At 46.1% G+C, this 18,939-nt stretch overlaps 8 protein-coding genes across 8 annotated transcripts; 1 reads left to right on the forward strand and 7 right to left on the reverse strand.

Moving 5' to 3' along the window:
• Window positions 1-655: 655 nt before the first annotated feature.
• N7469_009426 (uncharacterized protein) lies at window positions 656-1,292 on the reverse strand (the record flags this gene model as incomplete). The annotated part of the gene is made up of 2 exons (XM_056648344.1): window positions 656-1,109; window positions 1,168-1,292. The coding sequence occupies 2 exons, from the start codon at window positions 1,290-1,292 to the stop codon at window positions 656-658; spliced, it is 579 nt and encodes a 192-aa protein (XP_056498109.1).
• A 673-nt stretch (window positions 1,293-1,965) lies between these two features.
• N7469_009427 (uncharacterized protein) lies at window positions 1,966-3,542 on the reverse strand (the record flags this gene model as incomplete). The annotated part of the gene is made up of 4 exons (XM_056648345.1): window positions 1,966-2,667; window positions 2,752-2,826; window positions 2,903-3,191; window positions 3,268-3,542. The coding sequence occupies 4 exons, from the start codon at window positions 3,540-3,542 to the stop codon at window positions 1,966-1,968; spliced, it is 1,341 nt and encodes a 446-aa protein (XP_056498110.1).
• A 1,664-nt stretch (window positions 3,543-5,206) lies between these two features.
• On the forward strand, window positions 5,207-6,740 carry N7469_009428 (M28 family metallopeptidase; the record flags this gene model as incomplete). Its single annotated transcript, XM_056648346.1, has 2 exons — window positions 5,207-5,278; window positions 5,340-6,740. The coding sequence occupies 2 exons, from the start codon at window positions 5,207-5,209 to the stop codon at window positions 6,738-6,740; spliced, it is 1,473 nt and encodes a 490-aa protein (XP_056498111.1).
• Window positions 6,741-6,876: 136 nt separating this feature from the next.
• On the reverse strand, window positions 6,877-7,768 carry N7469_009429 (DUF1115 domain protein; the record flags this gene model as incomplete). Its single annotated transcript, XM_056648347.1, has 2 exons — window positions 6,877-7,020; window positions 7,268-7,768. The coding sequence occupies 2 exons, from the start codon at window positions 7,766-7,768 to the stop codon at window positions 6,877-6,879; spliced, it is 645 nt and encodes a 214-aa protein (XP_056498112.1).
• Window positions 7,769-8,251: 483 nt separating this feature from the next.
• On the reverse strand, window positions 8,252-8,764 carry N7469_009430 (putative EF-hand calcium-binding domain protein; the record flags this gene model as incomplete). The annotated part of the gene is made up of 1 exon (XM_056648348.1): window positions 8,252-8,764. One exon carries the CDS (start codon window positions 8,762-8,764, stop codon window positions 8,252-8,254), a length of 513 nt encoding a protein of 170 aa, XP_056498113.1.
• Window positions 8,765-10,714: 1,950 nt separating this feature from the next.
• N7469_009431 (uncharacterized protein) lies at window positions 10,715-11,578 on the reverse strand (the record flags this gene model as incomplete). The annotated part of the gene is made up of 1 exon (XM_056648349.1): window positions 10,715-11,578. The coding sequence occupies one exon, from the start codon at window positions 11,576-11,578 to the stop codon at window positions 10,715-10,717; it is 864 nt and encodes a 287-aa protein (XP_056498114.1).
• Window positions 11,579-12,528: 950 nt separating this feature from the next.
• On the reverse strand, window positions 12,529-13,203 carry N7469_009432 (DNA binding HTH domain Psq-type; the record flags this gene model as incomplete). The annotated part of the gene is made up of 1 exon (XM_056648350.1): window positions 12,529-13,203. One exon carries the CDS (start codon window positions 13,201-13,203, stop codon window positions 12,529-12,531), a length of 675 nt encoding a protein of 224 aa, XP_056498115.1.
• A 1,154-nt stretch (window positions 13,204-14,357) lies between these two features.
• On the reverse strand, window positions 14,358-14,821 carry N7469_009433 (uncharacterized protein; the record flags this gene model as incomplete). The annotated part of the gene is made up of 3 exons (XM_056648351.1): window positions 14,358-14,600; window positions 14,651-14,731; window positions 14,789-14,821. 3 exons carry the CDS (start codon window positions 14,819-14,821, stop codon window positions 14,358-14,360), a joined length of 357 nt encoding a protein of 118 aa, XP_056498116.1.
• Between the last annotated feature and the right edge of the window lie 4,118 nt (window positions 14,822-18,939).

Genomic DNA, 18,939 nt, shown 5'->3' on the forward strand with positions numbered 1-18,939 from the left:
CTGTGCAGGGCTGATTAATTTCCACCATGCCTAGGGTAGTGGGGAGTATCGGCCTGCCCACCAGTATACTCCGGGGCATGATGATGATGATGATGATGATGATGATGATGAGGCAGTCATACTCCTATTTGTCAGGCGCAAGTCCGATTTGACGGCAGGCCCTAAGGGGCGGCTTAGGGGTTCTGTCACGTCGAACATCCATCACAACGATGGTTATTCCATCGCTCTCACCTAAATACATACAAAGACTGTTACCTACCTCATTTATCGTTCCCACTGACAATGGCAGCAGAACCAGCTTGGTCGGTAGGCACTCGCACCCTAGATCATGATCCCCGTCGAGTCCCCCTGTCCTGTGAACGAAGCGAAAGCCCCTGCGGCGAACCGACTGATCCGCACCCCGAAGCAATGGACTGGCTGCGCTGGCCTACGACGTAGGCGCTCACGCAGGGGAGGATAGTGGCTGTAGAGATGGTGGCCCGGAGGCGCGGAAGACATTACGCTGCGCTGGTGTCCCCCGTAGAGGATATGTAGACGGCAAGGAGAGCGCGGTATTGGCCAAGTAGACGCACGTTCAGCATAAACTAAGCTGCTTTGGTAGCGAGACCTGGCTGCGTAAGCCACACGGTCCAGGGGCGCTGGTTTCGGATCGGGCCTAGGATACGGAAGCGATCGGGGCTGGGGCGAGGGCAGTGTAAACAGAACGTGTTTTGAACTGTTTGTATGCCTTCGTTGCATCATTGGCACCGAACGGGATTTCGATCAGGGTCCTCAGCCAGCGCTTACTCACGCCAGTGGGCGAATGTAGCAAGGTAAGCCGCCAGAACAATTTGCCTGACTGCATCTGCGCTAGCACACTGCTGCCAGGACGGCGTGAGCGATTGTGCAGTTCGAATATCTCCTTCGTAGCCTCTGCGTAGTGTACATAAGCGTCGTTGGGGCCATTAGCCCACTGCTGCTTCCATTCCGCGAGGACTACCTCGCGGAGGTGAATCCGACAGAGCGTCACCAAGCTTTGGGCCGCCTGCTTGGCTATCTCATCCGCACGTTCGTTACCAAACACGCTGAGATGGCCAGGGACCCAATGAATCCGGGTTTCAGCGCCCCGACTGCTCAGGGTGTCAATGTGATGGAACGATCAGCTGGAGGGCCCTTTGACCGGAGGACCGGCTGGTGGGCGCGCCTACTGCCTGGATTGCTGCCTGGTTGTCTGCGAAGATAGTGACATAGCAATTTGTCCCCTCTCTAGCACGGTAATGCCGGTGCTTGGGATGTGCTGTAAAGCTAGGCATATGCCTCGTAGTTCGGCTGCGTAAATAGTGTGGTCTGCCAAGTCCTTAGCCATTCGCTTGCGGTGCCGAGGCCGGTGAGAGCGAAGGCGCGCACGCCGGCCTCGGAGCCACTGCCATCGGTATATGCCATTGCCACGAACGATCTGGCTGTGCTCCAGCACTGTCTTGGTCTTTTGCGGGGCGATACGCGTAGACGGGGGAAACCCACCTGGGGGTGGATACTGCAAAGGGTTCGATCCGTTCGAGATTCTGGCATGCTAGCCCTCGTTTGCTGCGTGTCTACACTTCGAGGTGTTGCAATAGGAGACGATGAATCTTTCACCCCTATCCTAACCACTACAAGGATGTGCTCACTTACCCCATGAGTAGGCCTTCACACTGTATACGCTGTATTTTCTTTGTTACTTGGTTATGCATGGACATGGCGTTAGGAGCACCTGCATAGCCATTACATTCCGAGTTAGGCTGCATCAGGTGAATTGAACTTTGAACTGAATTGAATTGATACAAGAAACGAGACGAGAAATTCAATAAAAAAGAAATACCAAGGAGCCTTCGATAATAAAGCATATGAGCAAGATCAACACAGATTGACTGAGCGTACATGATTTAGCAAGTCCATCGTTAAACCTGTGAATGGGATAATCCAGATAAATCTAGACTGAGAAGTAACTTAGGGTGGCGCTGGCCCTGCCACAATTCCCGATCCTGATCCAGACCCTGAATCTGAAGATTCTGGTTCTGATGGGACGTAACCACCGGCTGGCCGCTCCCCTTTCTTAGATCCAATAGGGATAGGGTAATAGAGGCCACTCAACGGGTCATGCACCCACGCCGAACCTGCATGCGGACGTATGAACCTCGGTGGTGTTCTTTGAGATGCCCTGATGGCTGGAAGCATGTCGCTTGCCATCAAATCCGTTTTATTTGAACCGACATAGAGAGTGGGTCTGGGTGTAGGAGCTGTTGCGGTATACAAGGTTTTTCGTAACCAGGGACCACTCAATCTGGTGGTAGGACCACCAGGTGTATTCTCATCTTCCGCAAATACGGCACAACATATAGTTGCCCAATTTGCCATGAGCATGGGGCCTCCAATATCATTTACCCCCATAATGTTAGCCTCTACGGCGAGTACCTTTGCAACGAATTCATGGCCCCCTGCTGAGTTAAAATTATGGTAACCCATCAGATGTCTTATTGGAGCAGTGCTAGATTTTATGTCGCCCGCCATTAGATTGATCATATCATCATTATATATGAACATCATTTGAGCACCTGTATCTTCCTGGAAATCAAGCTCTACTTCTGGATATGCATTTCCATTCAGGTCAAATTGGCCAACGCCTCCATCCAGTCGAAGCACGATATTTATCTATCATAGGGGGTTGGATGCTAGTTAGCCATAATTTGTGGAGACTATTGAGATAAATAATTCAAATGCAAACTCAGAACTTACATGTACATCCGTGTCAGTAGCAGATGGGGGAGAGATGTATTTGCAGACATTTTCTGTCAACGTAAGAGGGTAGATCTACATAAGATTCATTTGAACTGTCAGCGGATTATCTAGCAATTTATGTTTGAATACAATGACCATGTTAACTTACTCCCTCTACCCAAAATCCTCCATTGCCTCGATTTTCATCTGTTTTCAACTTTCCAAAATCCTCAAATGAAAACGGCGATGGGCCGGCAATCATCTTGCCCTGGCACCAATAAGTTGCATGGTCATTCCATTCTAGTTTCCCAGCCTTATAAGCTGCCAAAATTGCCTCAACATTAACGAGCTCTTGGTATGGATCTTTAATTTTTTTCAGATGGTCTGCGATCTTCTGGAGATTGGCCATTCGTTGAATGACTTCCCAACTCTTGCCGAAAAACTGTTTCATCACCGCACTAATAGTTTGACACCTTAATGTTAATTACGATATTTCAGGAATCAGCGATGCAGTTAGGAATTTGAGTTACTCACGATTGTGTATCTCTGGCCTTTTTCAACCTTTCGAGTTTTTTCTCGAAAATTTCCTTCAAATACCCATCTTTAATTCGTTCTTCGCACCTTTTAATCCGTCCATCCCAATCGTCGCGAGCGAATTCAACATCATCGCGAATTCGGACTCTCTCGGGTGATTTTTCAGTGGAGGATTTGTACCGTTTAGCTTGAGTCTGTCCTGGGATGGGCGAGTCATTTCGAGGACGGGCTGTGCCTCTCTGCTGAGATATACCTGATCCCTCTCCTGGATCCATGTTGCGATAGACGAAGCAGGACAAAAATTAGTGGGCGGGAGTTGAACTAGCAAAGGTAACTCTACAGAAGGATATATCTTCAAAAGGTGTCTCGTTTACAGAGTAGTTGCTTTTAGAAGAACTCGAGTTTGACGAAGATACTACCTTGCCATACGAAGACCCCCATTCCTAAAAATACAGAAATTGAGGATAAAGAACACCGAAGCTAGAAGTTTCCAAGGCAGAAGGGAAAAGAATTGGCGCGGTCAAAGAAAGACTCTTTTCATTGTTTCATTTGATAGAAAAGGCGATATGGAAGAGGCCTTTGGTACTTCACAAGTCCACGATTCGGGGCCAAAGGAGCACCCTGAAAGAAGCAGAGAAAGTACAAGCTGCAATTCTTCGAAGACGAGAGTGTTTTCTCTATACACGAGCACAACCATAGATGGTTTTCTTTGTCGACCTATCAGGCCGTTGCCCTGTAAGCGCTAACCTACTCACTGACCCCTGGAAGGCCTTTACGAATGCGTGGACCATCTCCTGCAGGGTCGGCCGGTGCCTCATTGATGAAAAATCCACCCGGATAAGCTGCAATGCGTAGTGGCGGTGTACCTTCCAACAGGCCTGGCAGACATGATAATCGTCGAGACGTTTAAGAAAGATGGTTGGAAGTCTGAATTGGGGCGCGGGGGGGAAGGAATATTGTATCTCAATAGTTCATTGTTGATTATAGTTAACTAGTGTAGTGGGGAGTATCGGCCTGCCTGCCAGTAGGAGGATTATGTAAGGGAATTGGCCTAATATGGAAGCTTATACATTCATTTTAGATAGCATCTTTAGCATCGCCCTATCAATTTACACGAGTTCCAGTCTATTCGAGAGAGTGCTAGCAGGTAGCCCTAGCTGGGGTGTTGTTTACCCTTATCCTTCTGCCCCATTCGGCCTGCACGTACCGACCGTGCTGCCTCGAGCATCCTATCCCGTTTCACTAGTCAGTCATCAACTCCTTGGCATCACAACAGCAGACTTAGGGTTTAGACATGGCATTGAATGGTTGGGTGATAAAGGGAAGCATCTTTTGGATCAATTATGTAACAGCCAAATGCAGGCGACACGATATCACAGGACATATCAATAGTCGAACCACCGCATAACCCTCCCCTCCTGCCTCGATTGTGAGTATTGTCTTGTCTTTGTTTTGTCTTGCCTACGTCCTCCCGGCAATCGTCGAATACATATTACCACAAGAGCTTTACAGTATCCTAACCTTTAAAAGCGTGCGGGATGGGTCTGGACCAATGTGATCTCAATGATGGCAGACATAAAGTGCTTTCCCCTCGCTATTGATTGCCCCAGCCACATAATATCCCTTCAAGTCAATCCCTTTTTTGTTCGCTGCCCTGCTTGGCGTTGTAACCTCAGCCTTTGAGATAAAAGTGCCGTCGGGTTTCCGCCTGCTTTTTGGCTTCAAAGCCTTGTCCAGTCCAATGAAGCGATTTGACTGCTTCGCCAAGTGCAGCCACGCTCTTGGCTCGATGGCGGGGTCTACGCCAAGCATGCACCATTTTTCTTTATCGTCGCGCTATAGGATGCTCTATGAAGTCCAAAGGCTATAAAGACGGCCTTTTCTTTGATATGTTACCAATTCAGGTCCTGTCCACTTGAGTGTCGAATATAAGTCAAAGATGAAGTGGGTTATCTTGCTCTTGAACTCGGCCTTGGTATTGGCCGGTCGACCAAAGCCTCTTGTCTCGCCAGTGTGTTCTTCCATACCCCATATGGCTTTGTCGTCTCTGAAGAAAATTACTAATTTACCAGGATAAATTATCGTCTAGAATCCATCTCGAGGATCTCTTGAAGGGATCACAGCAGCTCGAGGATTTTGCTTATGCATACCCAGAGCGCAACCGTGTTTTTGGTAGCGCAGCTCATAATGATACGGTTGACTTCATCTATCGAGAGTTGAAAAGGACTGGGTATTACGATGTCTGGAAGCAGCCACAGGTGCACACATGGACTACTGCAGATTCATCTCTGAAATTCAATGGAGATTCCATTGACGCAACTGTCATGACATATAGCCCCAGTGTCAATGTTAATGCGGAGGTTGAGGTGATAGCGAACCTCGGATGTACTGCTTCGGATTATCCTTCCAGTGTTTCTGGCCGAATTGCCTTAGTCAAACGTGGCGAGTGTACATTTGCAGAAAAGTCAATTCTTGCGGCTGCGGCCGATGCGGCGGCGGTGATTGTCTACAACAATGCCGAAGGATCTCTTAGCGGAACTTTGGGTGGCGTCTCCAGTGAGGATACCCCTTACTCTGCGATTGCGGGTATCTCTCAGACAGATGGCGAGAAGATACTTAGTGCGTCAGCGGACGGTGTCGTGACCCTGTTTCTTGAAATAGAGAGTCGCATCGAAAACCGCACCACATTCAACGTGATTGCCGAGACCAAGCATGGTGATCACAATAATGTGGTATCACTAGGCGGTCATACCGACTCTGTGGAGGCTGGACCAGGGATTAATGATGATGGTTCGGGGATAATCAGTAACTTGGTGGTAGCCAAGGCCCTGACACGATTCTCGGTCAAGAATGCAGTGAGGTTCTTCTTCTGGACCGCAGAAGAATTTGGTCTGTTAGGCAGTGAGTTTTATACCTCGAACCTGAGTGACGAAGAACTGGCTAGGATTCGGCTCTATCTCAACTTTGACATGATCGCTTCACCGAACTACGCCCTCATGATCTATGACGGCGATGGAGATGCATTCAACCAGACTGGCCCGGCTGGCTCGGCCCAGATAGAGGCACTATTCGAGAATTATTACAAGTCCAAAAAGCTGCCATACATCCCTACGGCTTTCGATGGTCGGTCTGACTACGACGGTTTCATTTCTCGTGGGATTCCTGCAGGAGGCATTTTCACCGGCGCCGAAGGCGTGAAGACTGCAAAAGAAGCTAAGCTGTTTGGAGGTCACGCAAATGTGTCATATGACGAAAACTACCATGCGGTTGGAGATACTTTTGCAAATCTAAACCATGAGGCATTCCTGATCAACTCTAAAGCTACGGCATTTGCAGTAGCGACTTATGCCACCGACCTTTCATCGATCCCCAAACGACAGAAAACAACGAACACGCGAAAGATAAAAAGAGCACCTCGCACTCATGCTCATACCAAGAACACAGGATGCTTCCACTCTCGAGTCGAGCAGTAGAAAGATTGGGAGAATGCTATCTCGTGGCTATTGAATCTCTGAGTGACCGCACCAAATATCTACAACACTGTTCTGAAATATTCAGTAGGCTCGCAGTCTACTGCAAAACTTCGATATGGAATTTGAAATATTAAAATCAGAATATCACCTTCTCGAAGGCAGTCTGTAATCCTTTCGATCCTAGCCATGCTTCCAGGGCTTGCATATCGCCTCGGTTTGCTCGCTGACCACTCCGTTCACCCAGAGTGTCTGTAATCTCCTCCATCCCGGTAAATACTCTCTGAACACCTTGGATTTCACGAAACCTCTCGCTGACTTTCTTTTGGTGACTGGGGATATCCCCCCCATGAATTCGTTTTGATGAAACTCATGTATGAGTCGATATCTGCTGACATGCCCTCGAGGCATAGTACACCTGGCTTGCCTGCTAGTACAAAGCCAGTAAGTGAATATGATGGCGCTAGGTTCACCATATCGTCTCTTTTTTTCCGTGTTGATAAAGATGGAAAGTAAAACCAAACTCTTACAATAGGCCCCTGGGCGATCCTATCCAACTTTTCTTGTTCTGTAGCATTGGCCTCATTTTTCTTGCTTTCAAGGAAGTCGTTGACTCGATTTTGAATGTAGTCAAGCGCCTCCAAAGAATCTACTCCTTGAACGTAGGCTGCTATTGAAGAGAATTCGGCTTTCGACATCCATTCTGGTTGCCGTAACGAATAGCTTGATGGTGGAGGCTGGTCAATGGTATTCGGGTTCTCGCATTGAAGAGGAACAGAAATGTTCACTTGAATGCTTTTCTCTCCATCAGAAACCGACAAAAAGACCGATAATGGTAGACTTGGAGGAACAGTTGGCGGTGCAGTGGTCTGGTTCTGACACCACTCCCGTAGCCTCTCCACATGTTCTGCAGTAGATTGCGGGATCTCCATCTCCCCAGGGGAAGGGAACATCGCGGTTAATAGATCGATCACCGATAATTGAGACTCCATTATATCGGGCGGAAAGATGAGCGGGCTTTCTGTGGCCATTTTGGAAAAAATCAACCCCTTGCGTGCGTAGAGATCATTGACGGATGAGGAAATTTTTTAACAGAGGCGACCCTCAACTATTGAAATTGGATTAGCGGGCAGTTAAAGAATCAATGACCCGTCTAGCTACTTGTGCTTTCCAACAAGCGAAATAAAAGGTTCCTCGGATTCCAGTACATCAAGGCCTTTAACGAGGTGACAAGGTTTTTTTTGGAGGGTCACGTGTACGCCAATCTTTAGGGGGATGAATCGTACACAAAAACTGGCTCACGATGCATCTCAAACAGTACTCAGTTACTACAATCTGTCTCCAAATTTTTCTCACGAATCCTGGAACTTGCCAGTGATATTCAAGCCATAGAAGTTGCAATGAAGGTAATCTTAATATAGCTACTACCAATAGCATTGTTGTACATAGTAGTGTTTACTGATAGTAATGTATATGATGATCAAGCCTGAAGCCATACTGTCATACATCACAGATTAGGCCTTTGCTGAATCAATGGCCCAGAGGAACAATTCTGCTATCGAAGAGCTGACTTCGTTGGTACGAGGGATTTCATGACCACCCCCGTGATTGTAAATTCGACGTTTTTCGGGGTTGCATACTCCCGAGAGATGAACTCCGGCGGCATACCGAGGATCTTTAGACCCATAGACATGTAGTGTTGGAATGTCAATGCGATATGGGCTCTGGATTTCATTGCGTAGCTCCTCTTCTGAGAGACCTCCGGAGATCGAGCCAAGTCCTTTCCATCGGTTGACTCCTTGTGATAAAACAGCCGCCGAACCGGCCTGCAATTCCAATGCAGTCCGTGAAGCTGCATCCCGTTCGTGGGCTTCAGCGGAGATGTGAAATCCAAGTTCCTGGAGGATATTCATCGAAGCCCCACCGCAGACGAAGATCGCACTTTTGAATGGGGGCGGAAGATGCGGTGATTCCTCCTGGTGCAAAAGCAGAATACTCGAGCCGAGTACACACCCTTGCGAGAACATGAGTGCAGCGTCATAAGGTCCATTTCTTGCAATATACTCGTTCAGTCTCAAACATGCTGTCCGGATGTCATCAACGGAGCCGGACTCCCACCAAGAGTAATAAGGGGGGTTCGTAAAAAAGATCGACGCCTGCCGCTGGATCACTTAGAAATGGGCCATCCAAAAAATCAAATTGGATATTTTTCTCCGATAATCTCGACCGGAACGACGCTGAATAGGTATATTCTTGTTAGGCCGATTGTTTTTAAGATGCCGATCGGATTGCAAATATATTATGACAATACCTGTTTGAGACCGAAAAACTGCACCGCTAGTGCCTTTTCCGTGAAGACAGAGGACTTTCATTGCTTCTTGAGTGGTGTGGCTTGTCTATCAGGACAATCAGTAAAAGAGAAAAATGTAGGGGAACAGAATGGCGGGGTGATGATGAGGAGGAGGCAGAAAGTAAGCACGAAGAGTTAAGGGTGCTACAGGCCTGCATATCAGTAATCCCCGGTCAGAACTGGCGGTCGCAGCTACAAATGGCTTGTTCTAACTCGGTAAAAGGCACACCGTACGTTACTGTACCACTTATGCAAGGGACATTTGCCCGTTCACACTGCCTCTTTTTATTTGTGCGTTGACCGGCATACATGCCCCGCGCGTACTATAACTACTACATGTGTATGTCTGTAGAAAACGGGTACAAAAATTGTCTCAGGGCACTGTGAAGCGCACTCGAGTTCTAGACCAGAGGTAATTAGCCGGAATAAGCCCAAATGTCCCAAAATTTGGGCCTATTCCAGCAAACGGCTATATATCTGGTTTACAGCACATAATACTCATACCATGAGCATATGGCGCAGCTGTTACTGACTATTTAGCGAAATAACCAGCGACTACGTGTCGGAATTAACGGTCACCAAGTCTGAAGATCTTTCCAGAGAATCTAGCTTATAACTATCAATCTACATAATAGATTTCCTATGCAAAGTCTTGCCTTTTCCTTTCCGTTTTGGTGCTCATTGAGCCTGATTTGAGTGCTCTGATTTGCTCTCTGAGCATTGCTTACACGACACCAGGGCCAGGGATCTGACTCAAGCACCCCGATAAAACGCAACACGCTACCCCTCACAAAAGTTTCTCGCACTTTTTAGAACGCTCAAATGCCCTATCAAAAAATGTCCGCATCACAAGCAGCTGAAAAATTGCGAGGCAATACTATGTCCTAGAAACAAACACAGAGAGCGGCTTGCCTCGTTAGTTTATGTAATTCTGGCTGAAGTCTGCAAGTTCCTGGGAACAATATGTCTAGTTTGTCTTAGTACGCTGCTTCTTGTTGAACTTTCAGATTAGATAACATAGAGAACCAATTTTCTTCAAGTTCCTTGAGATCTACAAATGCTCGAATCATTCAACAAGCAAGTAGTTTGTAGCAATACAATAGTCTTCTCGCAACTGAAGATGATCTCGTAGGAATAATAACCCTTCAACTCTCCCGATCGGATTAGGGCAGAATTTCTTGCTGCGGCAAATGAGTAAATATGCATTAGGGCCATAACGTTTCGCCGCTCCCAGAAATTTGAGAATTTGATTACCACTATCACTTCATCTGCTTCCTCACTCACTGATCACTGCTCCTAGAAACCAAGAGAACTTCTCTTAGTTTCTTCTTAAAGAGTTCTGTACGGAAACAGAATCAAGAACCACTCGTGAATCTAATAATATCCGACCAGAGCAATTTGATACAGTATTTCTTAGTGTACATATTGACTAACAAGATTAACCAGAACCAAACGTCAGTGGATAAGATGGTTGATTGAATGAAAGTAGAATACTCGCTGAGGGACATTGACATCCCTCGTGACTATCTCTGGTACCCGGTGTTGCGATAGCCAAGTTACCGCAAAATCCAAATGGCTGAACAAAAATTAAAAGGGGATTTAACGCTCCACTTCAACACATTCGATATCAGTAGCGCTCCATAATAAGGGACGTCTTAAGAGAGTCCTTTGCAATAAACCACCCATTACTTTCCAAGCAGGCGGCTAATTCTTTCTGCTCAGTCGAGGCTGTCACGCGATCTTTCGTCTTGAAAGAAGCCTCGATAATGTACTCGATTCCCGTGCCTTCGGAGTTCAGGAGGTGCCAGATCTCGATATATAACGGCATCCCCTTCCACGAGCCAATAAATCGATTGAAGAGGACCGGACCAAAAATGCGCGACACTTCCATTGCCTCCGTGCCCCATTTGTTGAATTTAAAGTTGTCGAACTTGTCCGGCGCTTCGTCAATCAGCATTCTACGTGAGTCGATTTTTCCCGGTAGGTCTGTTCCGCTATTCCCAGAAGCCGCTTTTTTCTTACAGCTGATAGAAAGTGTTGATTTTTTGTATCCCCATTCAACTTGCGCCTCGTATTTCGTACTGCCGGCGTTGAAACCATCGTTATTAGCTATAGTAAGAGCGGTGTCGATGTCACCGCCAGTTATGGCATACCGCTTCTTATATGTTAACTCGAATTTGTCGTCGCCTTCAGCTTTGCGGATGCGAACACTCCAGCCAGCTTTATATATTTCCTTAGAGCACGTGTCGAGAAATTGGACATTGAGCTTGGTGGCAGTCGGGGGCATAGTGGCAGTCGAGGGTATACCGAAGGTGGACAGGACGGCACCTATTAGCTCATCCGCAGGGCTTAGGACGGCGGTTGGCTTGAATAAAAGCCTGACCTCGTAGTCGGGCGTCATGTTTGGCTCTACAGGTGCCGAGGGGTCTAGAATGCCAGTCATAATTAAGGTGTGGTGTGAAGGAAAGATGTTTGGAAGCTGAGAGCTCATGAGCGGAACTTGGATGAGGCGATCAGAGCAACAGAAGAACCGGCCTGCCTTAAATACAGCGATGGTCAATAGAAATTTCGATTCGTCAAAAACCAGGGTTTCTTATGCCTGCCTAGGTAGCATCTAAGTCTTCTGTTTTAGCAAGCTATTAAATGATAACACACTATATTCACGAAATGTAAAAAAGCCCATAGCTATGCCGAAATCGAGGATTTCCAGATAATATCGACGTCCGCGTTGGTCAGAACTTCGTGCCACCTGATACTATTGAAATTATCCCTGGAACGCATCATATCAAGAGACTTAGTCGCTCGCAGGATTCGGGGTAGATTTTGGCCCATTAGCATCTAGGCACTTAGAGAATCTCCATTTTACAATACGCATACCCTGCATTGGTTCAATGCCAAGAACTCCATGAATTGGATTAGGCACATTTTTGGTTAGCTACATGGATATTCTCCGCTGACATCCGGTTGTTGTCCGCGAACGGCGCTCGCTCTATCAGGTATAGGCCGTGACCACGGTATGCGCCAGACTTGATATAATAGTCAAGCATTCAAGGTAAATGTAGATGTCAGGTGGATTTTCAATCTATCCTAAATTAACGCACCATATGATGTTCTCTGGTCAAGTTTTTGGTGGCTAAATCACAGTTCTAGATGTTTTTTTTTTGGTGTGAATTGGCTAGATCTGCTGCTTGGCCGGCTGTTTGGTGGTGTAGGTGTTCGTAAATAGATATTAAGCTTTGAAAGCACTTTTTCTGCATCGACTGGCATAAGACCACTAGCAGTGAAGCTTTTTGGATAATATTTGGCTGTTGAAAGATCTCCAGTTGCGCATGTTGATAATTATCCTAAAAATCAAATTTATCAATGTGGTTATATCCGTAACGTGCAAGATCGCTTATAAAACAACTGTATACTCGTTTAAGTGCTGCAAAACATCCAAAATCAAGTGATTGTAATAAATGATGAATGTAAAGGCATGCAAAGAGGAATAATGTTATTTTCTGCACAAATCTGGTCCAATCGGGGTGTAAGATGGCTACCATGGTCGCCAAGAATCAATAGTAAAAATCGGCCCCGTGTACGTGAATTTGTATGCGGAATAAATAGCTTTGGTAGCCAACGTAGACCAATTTCATCAGCAGGCCCGCCCTTATTTGAGACCTGAAATCGCCAGTCTTTTGGTAGATTATCAAACCAACCTGCAACAGCAACTTTGCCTTTAAAGATCACACATGGCGGTAATGAATAGCCATCTGCATTGATTGTTTCCATAGCAGTAACCCATTCACGATTTCCTGGCTGTAAAATAGATCGTCGACCATAGTATTCTGCTCGTGTAACCACCTTAAGTGTTGATATAAGGCCCATTGTAAATCCAGTCTCATCAAAGTTATAGATATTCTCAGGTTGGATAACATCTTCATTGATCATACGTTGTACATCTGTAAACAAGTCTCGAATTGAATATGGATCTTCATTTAGAGCACGCTGATAAACATATCGCCTCGAGAAATGAATACGAAGCTCATCGCGACGATTGATAAAGGTTGATGCCCAATTAACACCAACAGTCAATGGAGGGGTTGATCCACGCGCAGCAAGAAGAATATTGGCCATCTCTCGTATAGTAGAGGGCCTGGGTGCTGCTCCACGCGATCCATAGATATCATCCATTTAGCTAGCGAATCCTCTTCGAATTGCGTGAGTTTATGGCCAGATGGTCGTTTATCAATGCGTGAGATTCGGCCATCGGCACGCGTTTGCAGGGTTGAACGTGGAATTACATATAGGCTAGATGCCGCAGGAATAGATCTGATTTAGCCATTTAGATGGTCATCAAGGGCTAATAAGATCCTGTCCTCTTTATTGGCCGATTTCTGCGACGATTCAGAGCGAATCGATGGGATGGTAGGCGAAGTTAGAGCGTAGGTAAGACGCGATTTTGGATGGGGTGGCCCGCACGGCCGCGGATTACGTTAAACTATCTTAGTTGTTAGCTTAGCTTAGCTTCTCCATGATCAGCACCATTGTGCGTTCATCTCCTCCCTACATCTACATCAAATTTCGTTTGTAAGCATACTTTCTAGAATCAATGAATCCGCAGGCACCAAAAAGCATATATGTTGGACGAAGTCATTTTTTATACGTATCTTGTCGAAGCGCACGGTTCTCTACCCTTGCAGCAGCAGGTTCGGCAACATTGCAAACTCCTTACTCTCTGGCCACTGACCACAAATGTCTGTCGATCTCAGTTGAACAAGGATCCGGCCATGAATCTGTGAGGTCAAGGTACTGTAGCTGACCCGAGCGGTCCGAGGACTAACGATGGAATACACACATACACACATACACAAAATCAATTCATTAATGTCCGGCGGTCGAGCCGAAAGGGCAAATCACAAATCTACCAATACATGCATATTTAAGTATAAGCAGTATCTCCTTAGAGCCTATATAATATTTTCTTCCCTATATTTCATCTCAGCTTTCAATATCGTAGCTGGTCCTTGCGCTTCTTCAATTGTTCAACGTCCTGTCCTCGGCAGTTGAAACGCGTCTTCCATCATATATAATACAGTATAAGAGTTTCAAGATAAAAGCAAAATCACTATTCCAGCGATTTTGAATCTCGGAAATTACCATTTCGACGTACAGAATGTCCCTTGACTAGCAGTTAATCCTGTCTCTGACCCGCTCTCACCTTTTGGTAAAATAATGTTTATCTGCTATTTTAATCATACTTTTGTCCAGATGTCACCATCGCCGCTATGCTACTTCGAATCTGTCGTGTCTGTTTCATAGTGGAGCAGACTCTTCCTTTCAGGGCTTATGCTCTTTCGATCAGTAGTTCTGTTGGCACCATAGTCGACATTACTATTACTAGGAACTGGTGCGTTGGGGTGCGAGATATTATCACGATTTGGATGCTCGCAGCCCGAATCAATGGCGCCGGTTTCGATCGCACGCTGGCCTGCCGAAAGAGCGAAGTCACCAGAATCAAAGTATGTTCGTTCCTTCAAGTCCGTAAGCAAGGAATTGGAACGGTTTAGCTCGGTTAAATAACCTTGAACCGCTTGTCAAGCAAATACCCAAGAGGTTTCTTCTCGTATAAACTGAAGTGGCATTTCTCACTTTCAGATAGTGGCTTCAGGGAGTGTGTTAGCGTCGAAGCTCGAGTTCAGTGACAAGATCCAATACCTACTTCTGGGTTTGACGTTTTGCGCTCGGATTTCATTTTTAGTGAATCTGAGAATACATCATGCAGCACCAGAAGTGAGTGCTTTATTTCTTTAAATGTATATAGGAAGGTGAATTCATTTTTCGCCACGGGTACGTGTGTCAATGACGTATGTACAACCCAGTCACAAGAATCTATCTGACAGGGCGGTCAGTGCGCCTAGTAGAGGAACAGGGCGGCAGTCCACTCATGAAAAGTTTGAATTTCTAACTGCTCAAGGTACATCCTTTTGTGTGGTAGATTACCGCTTTGCTTAGCTCATCAAGCTGGGAGTCCGACAAATACCCAGCAAGGTCCAGAATCGGCGGAAATAATGAGATGAGGTCTGCGAATAATATTTTACCTCGCGGGATCTAAGTGTGAGCAGCTATGTGGGCCATATTTGCTATGCGATGATGGATGCATGCATGCATCCTGTGCTTCTATAAAGCTTTCTCTTCACTACCCTTGAACACTATAGGTAAAATAAGGAACACGCAGATTCGACAATTCAGCAGTATTGACCTCGTCGTCCGAACTCTTCTTGCTGTGGTATTATCTTTTTACTTGGCCGAGGATACTTTAAAGAAATGTAAAAGAAGCTAGATAAAAGGATATAATCAAGGGAATAGAAATCGGTCACATAGTCATGAATTCAAATCCACGGGTCCTATTTGTCATGACGTTGAAGATCCTTGGCTCTGGCAACTTCATTGGTCCTCGAATAGAAGCTCTCGGCAATGCAACTTGAAACGAACTTATTAGTTAGCTCGAAACAAGTTTGGACACCGCTCCTGTGTCTACGGTAAACTTTAAGAGAGCTTTTCGTTACCTGGGGGAGTCCAGACTCGACCTAATTCCTGTCACCTTTTGTGTCCTGATCGGACCGACCATGACGTGAGTGGGGAAAACTGATTGCAACAGCAAGATCTAAAGCAAAAAGATTTCTTCTACCTTTAACACCACACTTGACTGTATTGTATCATCAGCCAATGCAGAAGAACCATGATAATCCAAGCACGAATGGCGCTGCGAGTGCTTCCGCGCCGAAAAGGAAGCCCCCCCAAACTCCGACCTCCCAAGTTGCAAAAGATATCAAAGTCGGACTCAGAAACGGGAGAGTTCAAGGAACAACGTATGAATGGAATCACCGGATCTATTCAATCTAACTCTCCGTCTGCAAGGTCAAGTAGCATTTCCGCAGATCCAAGACAGAATGGCCAACAATATCCTTCACCTCAGCCTACATCTCAGGTTCATGAATACCAAAGCCAGCATGCTCGACAAGGCCGCAGACCCCGTGGACCTTCAACACAGTCAGATAATCAAAGCATCGAATCCGAGGACAGAGACAAAATAAGCTCAGGACAACGGACGATGCAGGAAAGACGAGTGAGCCACATCCTTCACCCCAGGGAAGCCGGAACCCAAATGCAAGGGAACAGCGAACTTGTTCGGAGACCAGCAGCTGGAGATGTGGAGCAAGTGGCAGAAGCTACGGAAATAGAGCATCAGCCGCCAAACAACAATCAATTGAGGCTGAGGTTGGACTTGAATCTGGATATAGAAATCGAATTAAAAGCCAAGATAAGAGGAGACCTAACGTTACAACTACTGTATGTTTTCTTTCATAGTTGACTCACTGCTGGACTACTAATTTGCCTGACAGACAATAATCAATTATTCGTCTATAATCGATACGTGCCAACACCTCACCGTCGCTCTATCTCTGATAGTTACGAAGCCTTTGCCATATATCGGAATTGACACTATCCTATGAACTTCCTTTCTCTAAAAATGAAGCTAAATGCAGTTTCATTGGATCTAGACGGTTAAAAAAGACCGTCAACCCCTGGCTCTGTTGGCCATACACTTCGACGCCTGATATCATCAAATATTCGCCCGAGTAGAGCGTGTTGAGAGAGGCACCTACAGGTCTTCAGGGCTGATTTCTATTTCTTCAAGTGCTTGTACCCAACGTGATTAATTGAGTCTATATTCATTCACAAATAGTCTAAGGGATCTATCATTTTCGAATCAGAGATTCCTCAACCAATAGCTTTCCACTAGTTTTAGGACGTCAGCAATACGCTCACGAGGATATCATCGAGCAATTAGCACGGCTATTTTCCCGGCCACATAAGACACCTTCCGGCAATCGACCAATGACTCGAATCGCATTCAGGGGGACCTCACGGTCCAGTCAGAAGGCAGCCTTGCGATCCTGTCGTATACCTTCCAATACATATGTAATTCCACCAGTTCGAAGCCGCTCAACGAGGTTCATACCCTTGGCACCTTTCGAGACGGTATCTCGAGTCCTCTTGACAGCGATCAATTCAATAGCTTGAATACAGATAGGGGATAAGACAGAAACGAAGCTTCTTTTGAACCACTCTTCTTCTCTGTCGGCATTAGTCCTATCACTGAGAAATTTGTCGTCTCCGGGGCTAGAGTGCAAAGAGATATTGGTATGGACGACGGTTTGCTCGCTGTTCGGATCAAAAGGAATTCTTTCCTGACCTCGAGCATTCTCGCTCGTTTGAAGACGCTGGTAGTAGTCTCTCCAGGGCACTCAGAATACCGGTCCACCCTAGGTTGCGAGATTCAGTTCTTATCCAATCCTCTGTAGAATACACGATACTGGTCTCCAATATATAATTTTTCGTGGAGTGGTCAGACCCACTCCTTCCTTTGTACAACAGCTTAAGAGTACTAGAAGAAACTTTGATCTGCTTCAAGTGGAGCCAAGTGGAGTGGATCCGGCGTGTGTTCGGATCGATATATCGCTCGAGGACGTCAGTTGCTAGGACATGTCGCGCATAACGATTTGGATGTCGAGGAAAGTAGGCGAGAGATAGAGTGGTAAAAAGATTTTATAAGTGTGTTCATCGTTGAAAAACTTCATCTCTCCAAGATATATATACCTTGTGTAATGATGTGAGAAAAGTCACTCAACGCTCGTTGACTTTTGAGCTTGATCTCAACCGATTATCACGGAATTATAGCTGGTAAGGATATGATCATGCGGGCATTTCATATTGTATCGTAAATTGTTAATCCACAGATTAGAGTCTACGTAATTGAACGGTATTCAAGGTGACAGAAAAGCATGCATATCTCTGCTGCCACTCATTATAGTCACCACTGTCACGGGATTTCCTGACAAAGAAACTTCAGCTTCACTCAAGCGGTGTGTGGCGTGATGTCTATCTTACATGAATGAAGCATCCCTGGCACTACTGCCCCGCGTCGGGCACGAATACGTGTCGAAGCATTCACGTGATGAATTGGTTGAATGACTTCGCCCGCATGTAAAGGATACTTTGAAGTTCTTCAAGACTCAGTCCCTGTATCTACTAAGTGATTGGATCTATGCTTATCTCCCTCTCTCTCTCGCTCTCTCTCTCTTCTACGTCATTGTCTTTTAGCCTAGTCAACAAGTGCTAGCTTGCTCCTTAATTCTATTACAGAAAGTGGTGGCACGAGTTTCGGGACGCACCGTACTGTGCAATGTGATGTCTGGGACATAATTATCTAGATTCAAGCGCTTGCAGTATTTACATCCCAGAACTTCTATATCAATTCGCGTGAGTTAGCCACAGGTTTGCACTGCCACAGTTGAAGCAGATGTGGCTTCGGGTGCCGATTGCCAACATGCCTCTCTGGGCTTTACTCAATGAGCAAAACCATTTGATGGCTTTATGAAAGACGACATTTATATATCTTTGAACATTTGCTGGCAGCCCATTTCTCTCGGTCATTCTTGCTCCATGGTGCGGAACCTTTCACATCTTTAGCACTGAACGCCAGTACTCGTGCTCTCGCAGCCCAGAATATAGCAGGAAGATGACACGCCTGACATATACCTGTCTCCTTGCCGGAGAAGTACACACGAATTCCAGATTTCAGACATTTGTTCTATGGTGCATATCCTGATAAAGAGAAGGTTCGAGCCAAATTTGGAGGCTGGAGTGTCATTGGTTCATAAGTGGTAGACTGATTGACTGCGCCTCAATCAATCGCTCCACCTTGGCACGCGGCGGCAAGCACAACCCCATCACGTCCACATCTTTATTGGATCGCCTCACCTTGGCGAGCCTGGAACTACAGGTCTCTGAGAAGTCATGATGTGC

The sequence above is a fragment of the Penicillium citrinum genome (genome assembly GCF_028827155.1).
Source record: "Penicillium citrinum strain IBT 23319 chromosome Unknown utg000008l:1.0-2707905.0:1.0-2709502.0, whole genome shotgun sequence".
Lineage (NCBI taxonomy): Eukaryota > Fungi > Ascomycota > Eurotiomycetes > Eurotiales > Aspergillaceae > Penicillium > Penicillium citrinum.